The 12820-nt window shown below is 43.3% G+C and overlaps 1 protein-coding gene across 3 annotated transcripts in view; it reads left to right on the top strand.

Annotated features, from left to right (window-relative positions):
- znrf1 (zinc and ring finger 1) overlaps window positions 1-11982 on the top strand; it is a 53298-nt gene extending 41316 nt beyond the window's left edge. For 2 of the 3 annotated variants that reach the window (XM_054775679.1, XM_054775678.1), the window contains 2 exons: window positions 3783-3888; window positions 10409-11975. In XM_054775679.1, the coding sequence (XP_054631654.1) occupies window positions 3783-3888; window positions 10409-10466 (164 nt within the window). In that variant the 3' untranslated portion in view covers window positions 10467-11975. Of the gene's footprint in view, window positions 1-3782; window positions 3889-7937 lie in introns of all 3 variants that reach the window. The other variant, XM_054775676.1, reaches the window with a different exon arrangement.
- Window positions 11983-12820: the final 838 nt, after the last annotated feature.

The raw sequence follows: 12820 nt of genomic DNA, 5'->3' as shown, positions 1-12820 counted from the left end.
CAGAATTTGTGGGAAAAAATTCAATGGAATTTGGGAGAAATAAAATGTAATTTTGGAAAAAAAAAATAAAACGGAGTTTGGTGAAAAAATATAACGTAACTTTGAAAACAATATAACAAATTTTTGAAAAAAAATTTTGGGGAAAAATAAAACAGAATTTTGGAAAAAATAAAATGGAATTTGAAAAAAAATAAAACTGAATTTTGAGAAGCAGAATTATATTAATTAAATAAAACTGAATTTTGGCAAAAAAGATAACTGGAATTAAAAAAAATTAAACAAAATTTGAAAAAAAAAAAAGAAAACGCAATTTGGCAAAAAATCAAATGGAGTTGTGGAATAAAATTAAACAGAATTTAGGGAAAAATAAAATGGAATTTAAAAACTTTTATTAAATAAATTTTAGGGAAAAAACTAAATAAATAATAAAACACAATTTGGGAAAAAAAAAAATGAAACAATTCGGAAAAAATAAAACAGAATTTAGAAAAAAATAAAACTTAATTAAAAAAAAAAAAGAATTTGAAAAGAATGAGAGAAATTTGCTACAAATGTTGCTATTCTTCTATCACCTGCTGGGTTCCAACCAGTTGAGCTGGAGGCAGTTGTGCTGAGCAGATGGGTTCGGGTTCCGGCCACAACACACTCGGTGTGTTAGTAGAATATTTTCCAGATGAATGTGAATACCGGTGCTTGAAAATGTACATGAAATGGTTTGCGTGATGCATGAAAACTTGGCCTGTCAATCAATTGCAATATTTAGTAACCTGATTTAGTAAACCAAGCTTACGCACGAAACCTATCAGGAGGTTTGTGAATTTACTAAATCAGGTTATATGAAGCACCATAGCAAAACCAAAGAAAGGCATAAGGGAAAATTCCAGAAACTTCTATTGGAAAATCGACCACAGCTTGTCGTACACACTAAGGATGGGGGGGAATGATGGGGGGGAATCAGACCAATACTAAAGAAAATTGGATCAAAAATCTGTCAGACAGAAGCCTCTCGGAGACAGAGAAGGCAGTATTAACCAAGGGTCTCAACTTCGCAGTGACTCCTAAAACGATACCCACAGTAGACTATATCACAGCAGCTGAATCGGCCATCAGGAACAATAACCTTTCTAGAACAGAGGCAGGGGACCTTCGTCTGAGAATATCGGCCCTTCTCAGTAGTGCTAAACCACCACCGTCCAATATCACGGTAGGTGAGAGGAAAGCATTAGCGGCTCTGCAGAAAGATGAGAGCATCACCATCTTACCAGCTGATAAGGGCAGATGCACAGTGGTTCTCAACACATTGGACTATGAAGAAAAAATAACAAGTCTAATTAGTGATGCCAACACATATGAGCAACTTAAAAGGGACCCATCCAGTAGGTATAAGAAAGAAATCATACACTGTCTCCAAAAGTTTGAGAAGGAAGAACTAATTGACAGACAGATGTATCAAAGGTTATACCCTGGGGAGGCTACACCATGTATCTATGGCCTTCCAAAAATCCACAAGGAAGGGTTTCCCCTCAGACCCATTGTCTGTAGCATTGACTCTACCACATACAATGTAGCTAAATATGTAAAAACAGTCTTATCCCCATTGGTAGGCAACACTGATCATCATACAGAGAACACAAAAGGTTTTGTGGCGAGCGTCAAAGACCTCAGATTGGAGCCAGAGGAAACTTTGGTGTCTTATGATGTGACTTCACTTTTCACATCTGTCCCCATCTCAGCAGCAGTCTCGGTGGTGAGGAAGAGACTGTTCGAGGACTCAACTCTGCATCGGAGAACAAAACTTAGTGCTGACCACATCTGCCAATTATTGGAAATTTGCCTTAACACTACATATTTTCAGTTTAGAGGCAAATTTTACAGACAAATTCATGGTTGTGCTATGGGCTCACCAGTCTCACCCATAGTGGCGAATCTGTACATGGAAGAGATGGAGAAACAGGCTCTCACATCCTTCTCAGTGACAAAACCAAGGCACTGGTTTAGATACGTGGATGACACCTTTGTCATAATCAAAAAACAAGAAATTCAGTCCTTCACAGATCACATCAATGCGGTGGACACCAATATCAAATTTACTCGCGAGGACACTTAAGAGAACCAACTAGCCTTCTTAGACTGCAAGGTAATTATAGGAGAGGACAGACAGCTACTTCCAGAGGTCTTTAGAAAGGCCACACATACTGACCAATACCTGCTTTTTGAATCAAACCATCCACTAAAACATCAACTAGGGGTTATTAGGACCCTCCAACATAGAGCGGATCAAATACCAACTAGTGCTGAGGGAAAGAAAAAGGAGACACAACATGTCCAGAGAGCGCTCTCAACCTGTGGGTACCCGCGGTGGGCTTTTAACAAATGTCAAAAGAAGAGAGTAGGGAAAGAAACCCAAAAGCCCACAGAAGCAAAAAGGAGAGGAGTGGTAGTCCCTTATGTAGCGGAAAACTCCAGAGGATCTTATGGCAACACAGAATTCCTACCTATTTCAAACCAGTAAATACCCTGAGACAAAAATTAGTGCATCCTAAAGACAAGGCTCCAAACCAAAAACAGAGCAATGTGGTCTATTCCATCCACTGTCAAGATGAGGAATGCAAAGAGCACTACATTGGGGAAACTAAGCAAATGCTCCAAAAAAGGCTTTATCAACATCGCAGGGACAATTCTAGTGGTCCTCAATCAGCAGTACATCTACACCTTAAAGCAACCAATCACTCTTTTGAGGACAGCGAGGTAAAGATTTTGGCCAAAGAAAACAGATGGTTTGAAAGAGGAGTAAAGGAAGCTATTTTTGTCAAACAACAGAAGCCATCATTGAATCGGAATGGTGGTTTGAGGTTTAATTTGGACCCTGTGTTCAGCAGGTTACTGAGACCGAAACCCACAGCTCTTAGTCTTGCAAATGAGGTGGAGCCAGGGCCAAGCCAGAACAATAGATGCTAACGAGCCAGTATCAGAGTCGTTCATACCCAACTGAGGGAGCGACACTTCCCTTTTAACGGAGGTGTTAATAGCAGGATAGGATTATACCACTACTCCGCCCAGGCTTAGTGTAAGGAACCAATAGGAGGAGGGTGTTGGCACACCAATTCCGCCCACTCTTACTGTATTTAAGGCCTAGGCTAGCAGCACTTATTAGTTTGCTGACGAAGCTCTTCGGATGAGGAGCGAAACGTCCGACACCTTCTTCACAGAAGTACAGATGACGTCTCAAGAAGCCTTTTCCTCGATGGACAACTCCTGTACGACTGAGAGCCTACACAGACGTCTATCTAGAATAAGTAGTATCCACTGCTGCCTTTGCTCAGTGTTGGCGGGGCTGGGCAGGCGCTGATCAAATGAGCTCGTGGTCACCCTGATGAAATGAATGAATGAATGAATGTTTTGCCTTCTTCTCCAGTCTCTAACAGGAATGTTTTCCAGTGAGGAAAGATGCCTGTCATTGTTATTTCCGTGTGCTTTTGGTGTCAAATGAGCAGGATTGGACGCCGTACTGGTAAAAGGATGCAATAAATCACCTTGAATTGAATGTGAATATGAAGAACTTAAAAACAAAACAATGTGTAGGGATGTGCTCTGCAGGGTGATGGCCGTGTTTTCAGGCTATGTGTGAACAAAAGACCACGTGGAAGATGGAGGGACAGCAGGGGAATGGCAGGAAGTGGCCACATGCACACAGGCCACTTTGCCATTGTTTGCTGTTGTTGCAATGTGGGAGAATATGAAGATGTTGACGTGTTTGTGTGTGTGTGTGCTTGCCACCTCAGATGATGTGCTGCCGAGGGACGCTGGGGAGTGTGTGATCTGTCTGGAGGAACTGCAGCAAGGAGATGCCGTAGCCAGACTTCCGTGCCTCTGTGTCTACCACAAAAGGTCGTGCACACGTGCACAGTGCTTGCTATGTCGCCCATCAAGAAGACATGAGTAGAGTTCCCCCAGCCTGAATGTCATAAATGTCTGCATATTTCATGAAATTCATGACTGCATACCTTCCTTGGGCGTCACAGCACGCCCTCATGTTGAACACCATGACTCCCTACACTGCTGTGACCTTCACAACTCTTTATCTTGCCACCACTACAGCTTTTCATGTTGATATAATGCACAGTCCTCCCTCACTATATCACGGTTCCCATATCACTCCCTCACATGCCATGGCCAAGATCGAGTGTGGAAAAAAAGGTTCCCCTCATTCCGTGTGGAAGTGGTAAGCTTTTGGCTTCTTTGTCCTTCATACCCTCTCCATTTGAAACACGTTCTTAACTTTAGAATAAGCACACTGGAGAGGCTAACTAGTTAGTTGGCTAGCTTGCTATGCTTACTTGCAGCAGCTGTCTTTTGTCCCTCCAGTGATCCCGTAGCCCACACAATGTGATGTAAACAAAGAATAAGGCATGTGAAAGTGACCACAGGGGTGTTATTTCATGTCTAGAGGGCTCTAATAATGTTAAAAAGTGTATTTAGAAGGTGGTAAACAGGTTTTCTGTCTTTTCTTATTATGTCTACTATATTATATATATATATATATATATATATATATACATATACAGTGTATATATATATATATATATATATATTATATTATATTACACTCCAGTAGTGAATAGACAACCCCCTGTGAAGAGGCCTGTGAAGCAGTGGTCTGAGGAGAGCAGTGCTAGGCTCAGAGACTGCTTCCAGACAACAGACTGGGAAGCGCTCTGTAGTCCCCATGGCAGTGACGTTGACATGACTCACTGCATCACAGACTATATAAACTTCTGTGTGGAGAACACTGTGCCCTCCAAGTTGGTACGGTGTTTTCCCAACAACAAACCCTGGGTGACCTCTAAGATTAAGGCCCTGCTGAATAAGAAGAGGGTCTTCAACTCGGGGGACAAGGAGGAGCTGCGCAGAGTCCAGAGGGAACTCCGGCATAAGATCAGGAAGGAGAGGGACTGCTACAGGAGGAAACTGGAGAAGCGGCTGGAGCAGAATAATGCCAGGGAAGACTGGAGAGGCCAGCAGACCATCACAGGCCATGGTAAAAGAGTAGGGAGAGACCAAGCCAGTGGGGACAAGATCTGGGCAGATGAACTCAATCTGTTTTTCAACAGATTTGAGTCTGCCCCCCCCCCCTCCTTCCCCTACCCACTCACCACTCTTCACCCCCACATCCCCATCCCAGCCATTCTCTACCCCCCTCTCCATAACTGATGATCAGGTGAGGAGTCAGCTGAAGAAGATCAAGGCAAGGAAGAGCCCCAGGACCGGACGGCATCAGCCCTAGAATCCTCAAGGACTGTGCTGACCAGCTCTGTGGAGTTCTCAGGCACTTGTTCAATCTCAGCCTGAGCCTGGAGAAAGTCTCGGCCCTGTGGAAGACCTCCTGTGTGGTCCCGATACCAAAGACACCGCGTCCCAAGGAGCCTAACCACTTCAGGCCTGTTGTCTTGACCTCTCACCTGATGAAGACCATGGAGAGGATTATCCTGCAGCACCTGCAACCCCTGGTGGGCACTCAGCTGGACCCCCTGCAGTTTGCTTACCGGCCTGGGATCGGAGTAGACGACGCAGTGATCTACCTGCTGCACAGATCACTGCTACACCTGGAGGACAGCGGGAACGCTGTGAGAGTCATGTTTTTTTACTTCTCCAGTGCCTTTAACACCATTCAGCAGTCACTACTCAGACTGAAGATGGAGAGGGTGGGAGTAGACCAACACCTGACTGCATGGGTTATAGACTACCTCACCAACAGACCACAGTATGTGAGGCTCCGTCACTGTGTGTCTGACATGGTACTACTCTGCAGCACAGGTGCCCCTCAGGGTACGGTGCTCTCCCCTTTCCTGTTCACCCTCTACACCTCGGACTTCACACACAACTCCACACAGTGTCACATCCAGAAGTTCTCCGACGACACAGCCATCGTTGGTTGTGTTTCAGAGGGGAATGATCTGGAATACAGGACGGTCATCAGGGACTTTGTCAGCTGGAGTGAGCTTAACCAGCTACAACACCAGCAAGACAAAGGAGATGATCATTTTCCAGAGGAAAACATCTCATTTCACACCGGTGAACATCCAGGGAGCGGACATAGAGTTGGTAGACAGCTACAAATTTCTGGGTGTTCACCTTAACAACAAACTGGACTGGTCCGTCAACACCCACGCCCTCTACAAGAAGGGCCAGAGTCGCCTCCACCTGCTGAGGAGACTGAGGTCCTTTGGTGTGTGCAGGACTCTTTTACGGACCTTTTATGACACTGTGGTGGCCTCAGCCATCTTCTATGCTGCTGGAGAGGGAGCAGCACGGACAGGGACAGGAGCAGGATCAATAGACTGATCAGGAGAGCGAGCTCTGTCCTGGACGGTCCTCTGGACTCCGTGGAGGAAGTGGGGGAGAGAAGGATGTTGGCTAAGCTGACATCCATCATGGACAACACCTCTCACCCGCTACATGACACTGTGGGTTCCCTTAGCAGCTCCTTCAGCAGCAGACTGTTACACCCACGGTGTAAGAAGAAGAGGTTCCGCAGGTTTTTCATACCGACTGCTGTCAGGCTCTACAACACCTGCACCACCTGAACCATGTTGTAGTCACTATGTATTCTTTACTTGCGTATCCTGCTTGCTGCTGTAACAAGTGAATTTCCCCGCTGTGGGATAAATAAAGTACAAATACAATACAAATACAATCCAAAATATTGGGTGATAGTGTAAAGGTAACTATAGGGGTATTATTTAATGTCTAAAGGGCTCTAATAATGTTAAAAAGTGTATTTAGAAGGTGGTAAACAGGTTTTCTATGTCTTATTTTCTCTTATTATGTCTACTATATTGGGTGATAGGAGTGTAAAGGTGACTATAGGGGTGTTATGTCATGTCTAGAGGGCTCTCTGAGAAGCGGCACATGATGGTGGGCAGCTGACCTTTCTGAAGATGACAGTCCAAAAATGTCAAGGTCAAATATCCACCCAACAAAGCTTCAAAAAAGTGTTAGAACCAAACAGAGCAATCACCCAAAAACCTCAAAAAGTATTTAGTTTCCTGTGAAAATGTGTCATCACTTGAAATATAAATATGAAATTTAGAGTATGATTCCAAGACACGTAGCCAACAACAAAGTCACATCCACTCCTCATCCAAATGTTGAGAGCAGGTGAAACATGTCAAGAATGTACGTTTGACACTGTTGGATCTTAAGGAGGTTTTAAGTAGAGCTTCACATGCCAAAAGAAGAAATGGGAGAGGGACAAAGGACGCTTAGAGCAAGCAAAATGTTGGTAAAAATGTGGATTGAATGTGATTTAGTGTCAGGTATTCACACTGTCCTGATCTCTTGATGGCAAAGGCAAAAAAGCATTCTCTTTTTGGACGTAACATTAGCAAGGCCTCTGTCTCGGAGAGCGCCTTTGCTGCTGAGGTTGAGGTTGTTAAGACGGCCATTTCAACCTTCTCAAAAACATCCTGAGGCTCATGGAACACAAAAGTCAAGCGGGAGACCCACAAAAATTAGCCCGTAGGCAGTCCGTCGAGACACGGGACGTTTCTCGGCCCAAATGAAGGTTGGTACTGGTGCCGAGTGCAGTCCCATAACCTTCAGACGCCGTCTGCCAGAGAAGAAGCAACATCTTCCAAGGCCTGGTCTCCTTCAACGCCACAGAATTACCCTTAAGTCCGAATATTAGGAGAATATTCGCACATCCAGCTCAAGAATTGTGAGCACTGGGACCCCACAGGGGTGTGTGCTGAGTCCGCTCCTCTACACGCTCTTCACCTACGATTGCGTGGCCTCCCAGAACAACACCAGCATCATTAAATTTGCGGATGACACTACAGTCATCGGCCTGATCACTGGTGGTGTTGAAACATCATTCAGAAGAGAGGTGGCGGACCTCATAGCTTGGTGTCGTGATAACAATCTCCTTCTCAATACAGATAAGACTAAAGAGATGATCATCGACCCAAGAACAAGGGAAAAGGAGCCGCATAGACCCCTGTTTATTGATGAGACTGAGGTGGAGAGGGTGAAAACCTTCAAGTTCCTTGGCACACACATCAGCGAGGACCTCACCTGGTCTCACAACACCCAACAAATGATGAAGAAGTCCCAAAGGAGACTGTACTTCCTGAGAAGACTGAGGAAATTTGGCATGTCCACCACAATCCTGAGTTGCTTCTACAGATGCACTATGGAAAGTGTCCTTACCGCCTCCATCACTGTTTGGTACGGTAACTGTACAACACGTGATAGGAAGGCACTCCAGCGGGTGATCAAGACCTCACAGAACATTGTTGGGGCAGCCCTCCCCTCACTGCAAGACATTTATAAAACTAGAGTCCTACGAAGAACACACAACCTCATCAAGGACAGCACACATCCACAACACTCATTATTCACACTCCTACCGTCAGGCAGACGCTACAGGAGTTTGAAGTCCAGGACCACAAGGCTGGCAAACAGCTTTTACCCACAGGCCATCAGGCTTCTCAACGAAGCACTCACACACGCCGCACGCAACACACGCACACACTCATAGCACTTTATTTATTTATTTGTATTATTTATTTGTATTAATGTCTCTTCTGTTGTTGTTGCTTAATTTATTGGTATTTATGTGTTTATGTTTCTTATGTTCTTATTTTTTTCTTGTGTTTTCTTTCTTTTCTTGGGAGAATGAACAGAATAAGAATTTCATTGCATGGTATAACTGCTGTTTTACTATGTATATGACAATAAAACTCTTGAATCTTTAAATAAAGATAAGAATAAAGTTGAAATATCATTTTTAAAAAAACAGCTGTGATTTACAAGAAAAGTCCAAATATTGAGAGAAAAAAGGCACCATTTTACAAGAATAAACTCTTCATATTATGAGGTCATTTTGGCAGCACAAAGTTGAAATATTCAAGAAAAACATCTTGGTCAAAGTCATCACATGAGAAACTAATGATATTCATTTGGAAAATTAGGTTGGGCAAAAAGTTAGAATATGATGCAAATAAAGTCAAAGTACTACAAAAGGAAATAATTTAAAAAGTTGAAACCTTTGGAAAATGAAGAAAAACCAACAGCAGCAAAAATGGTGAAGAAGAGCAGTCATTTTACAAGAATAACATGAAAATATTCCAAGAAAGAAGTTGTGCTCTACCAGAAAAAAGTGGTAACTTGACCAGAATCAGGCTGTAATGTTGGTGAGGGAAGACAATGTCACTTTAGTAGCATAAAGCTAAAATACACACCTGAGCAAAATCTTAAGACCAGTTGGAAAATGGCTAGCATTAGCATGTTGCACATTTGGATCTTAATGAGGTTTTAAGTAGAGCTACAATATGAAAAAGCAAGAAGGGGGGGTGAGACAAAAAGCATTTGGAAAAAAAACTGAAATAGGCTGTTTATCAGCTGATCAAAAGTTTAAGACCACAGGCTATAAAAGCCCAAATGTGCTCCAAATGTTGATGTAGTGTCATCATTCCCCCTGTCATGCCCTCCTGATGCTAAAGCTAAGAAGCTTTCTCTTTTTCAACGTTGTGGGATTGTAGAGCTGCATAAGCAAGGCCTCTCGCAGCGTGCCATGGCTGCTGAGGTTGGGAGCAGGAAATCAGTCATTCTACGTTTTGGGAAGATCCTGAGCATTATGGAAGAAAAAAGTCACACCTGCGCTGAGCCGGAGGATCCCATTGGCTGTCCATCAAGACACTGGGCGGTCTTCCACCCACATTAAGGCTTTCCTGGTGTCGATCAGTTCCAGACAGTTGATGCCCTTCGTGAAGCCATTTTTACCACTTGGAGCAATGTTCCCACTAACCTCCTGGAAACACTGGCATCAAGCATGCCCAAAGCCATCTTGGAAGTGATGAACAAAAAACGGTGGAGCTCCTCATTACTGAGTCCTACTGACAACATTTTTGGTTATTTTTTGAGCGATGGTCTTAAACTTTTGATCAACAGTCTATTTCAGTTTAATTGTTGTTTTCAATCAATGAATAAATAATAAATCATATAATAAATCAATGAATAAATTCAATAAAGTGCTTCTTGTTTTTGCATATTGTAGCTCTACTTAAAACCTCATTAAGATCCAAATGTGAAAAATGATCATTCTAGACACTTTTCAACTGCTATTAACATTTTGATCAGGAGAGTATTGAAGGAAAATGCTCTTCACAGGCCTCATCTCCTGAGGAAAAAATGCACAAGAGTAAATTTAAAATGGCTGGAATTAAAAAAAAAAACCCAGCAGAAATGCAAACAAAAAGCTGAGATTTTATGGGAAAAGTCCAAATATTGAGAGAAATAAAGATGTATTCTCATGACAAAAAGTGTTGACAAGAATAAAACATGTTCCAGCTGATGAGTACATTTAGCCACAAAGGTCAACCATTGATGTTCTACTTTGTCTGTGCAGCTGTATAGACTCCTGGTTCGAGATCAACCGGTCCTGCCCTGAACATCCTTCTGACTGAGCGCAGGCCCGCCAATGATGCCGCTGAAGGTGAAGGTGCCGTGTACAGCCGACCCCCACATGTTGTCAACTGGGCATTTGCGTCACAGCAAATTTGTGGTCAAAAAATGTTGTTGCATTTGTGGGAAAAGACACCCTTTTATGCTTTTTTTGTCCTCCAAAAAGAGGCCATAAACCACAGGAAGCACATTTGTGGTGCTAAAGGCTACGCCATGATCATTTTTTGAGTGCACTGGTGATACTGGAAATGTGTCTCATTTTGACGTTAAACATGGATTATGCTTTTATACATTTAGCTTGACAGCTTCCTTCCATATCGTGAAGCTCTGCAACCGTGAACAATGTGCCACAAAACGTCGTGATAAGAAATGTTGCATTGCGAAATACCAGGAGGTGAGGTCGTAACCAGGAAACGTCACAACCACAAAACGTCAGCATGAAAGGTTGTAATTCGGAAGAGAGGAGTGTGTATTTTGTATTTGAGAGTCTCTCGGTGTGTCCAGGACACAGCGGTGGTCCTGCTGTGGGCGCGTGGACATGAGCGCCAGCAAAAGAGCAGCAGACACCCTCTTACCCTTCTTGTGTGTACCTGGCAGTCCTCCCTTTACCTGCCACAAGCTGTGTGGCATAATGCACATGACACCTCTTTGGGTTGCTTGGTTCTTTTTGGACTTCTCATGTGCTTCCTGGTGAAAGTATGCGCATCTTCATGCATCCCGCGCCGCGCCACGACGACAACGACGCCACACCCTCGAGTAGCTCAGACCGACCGGAGACGCCATCCGCCTGGATGCAAACACAGACTGGAAGGGGCTTATTTATTAATTTTGTCATTTTTAACAGGATTGGTTGGGTATTACAACCATGTCACATGTTGATCTCGCAAGGAAAAACGTGCGTAACAAAGATCCTGTGGACAATAAATGCTGGAAGACCACATCTGCGTTACAAGAAAACTTTTCTTTTGGAATGCTAATTCATTGATTTCCTAAAAAATAAGCAGCGCATGAAATGATTCATTATTTCACTTCATAAAGATATAATATCAATAAATTCAATGAGGTACTTTTAATGATACTGTACAGTGTGTCCATAAGCTGCAGAGAGACTGTGGACATCCTGTATTGTTTAGTAAGTATAGTGTTCATATTCAATTCCAGATGTTTGGAAATAATTGCATCAAGTGAAGATCCACGATACAAGCAGATACTGCTCATGGTCGTATCAGTCCTATACCAAGTCAATACAGGGATCCTTCAATGATTTCCACAAATTGCCTTTAATTTGTTGATCATGACTGTAATCAGAATGAAACACAGCACAGATATAATTATGTTTAATCAACAGTCATTTGTGAACAATGAAACAATATTCAATAAAATAATACAATTATCCCCTTCTATTGCATACAGTTGGCACACAATATAATATATGCTGCTATTGCTGGCTTTTCTTGTATATATATGTAAATATATATGTGTGTGTATATATACAGTATGTATATATACTGGTCAAAAAAATTAAAGGAACACTTCAAAAACACATCAGATCTAAACGAGGGGGAAAATGATGTTGAATATGTTTCCTGATAATAAGTGGGTGATGTATTAGTAACAAAATGATGCCACATCATTTGATAGAAATGAAAATGATCACCCTATAGAGGGGGGAAATCAAAGACACCCCAAAAATTAAAGTGAAAAAATGATGCAGCACACTGGTCCATTTGGCTAAAATGTCATTGTAGCAACTCAAAATGATTCTCAGTAGTTTGTGTGGCCCCCACGTGCTTGTACGCATGCCTGACAACGTGGGGGCATGCTCCTAATGAGACTACGGATGGTGTCCTGGGGGATCTCCTCCCAGATCTGGACCAGGGCATCAATGAGCTCCTGGACAGTCTGAGGAGCAACCTGGCGGTGCCGGATGGACCTAAACATAATGTCCCAGAGGTGTTCTATTGGGTTTAGGTCAGGTGAACATGGGGGCCAGTCAATGGTATCAATTCCTTCATCCTCCAGGAACTACCTGCATACACTAGCCACATGATGTCGGGCATTGTCGTGGACCAGGAGGGACCCAGGTCCCACTGCACCAGCGTAGGTTCTGACAATGGGTCCAAGGATTTCATCCCGATACCTAATAGCAGTCAGGGTGCCGTTATCTAACCTGTAGAGGTCTGTGCGTCCTTCCAGGGATATGCCTCCCCAGACCATCACTGACCCACCACCAAAGCGGTCATGCTGAATGATGTTGCAGGCAGCATAACATTCTCCACGGCATCTCCAGACCCTTTCACGTCTGTCGCATGGTCGCTCAGGTTGAACTTGCTCTCATCAGGGAAGAGCACAGGGC

The sequence above is a fragment of the Dunckerocampus dactyliophorus genome, chromosome 5 (genome assembly GCF_027744805.1).
Source record: "Dunckerocampus dactyliophorus isolate RoL2022-P2 chromosome 5, RoL_Ddac_1.1, whole genome shotgun sequence".
NCBI classification, from domain to species: Eukaryota; Metazoa; Chordata; class Actinopteri; order Syngnathiformes; family Syngnathidae; genus Dunckerocampus; species Dunckerocampus dactyliophorus.
This window is presented reverse-complemented; position numbering and strand designations above follow the sequence as displayed.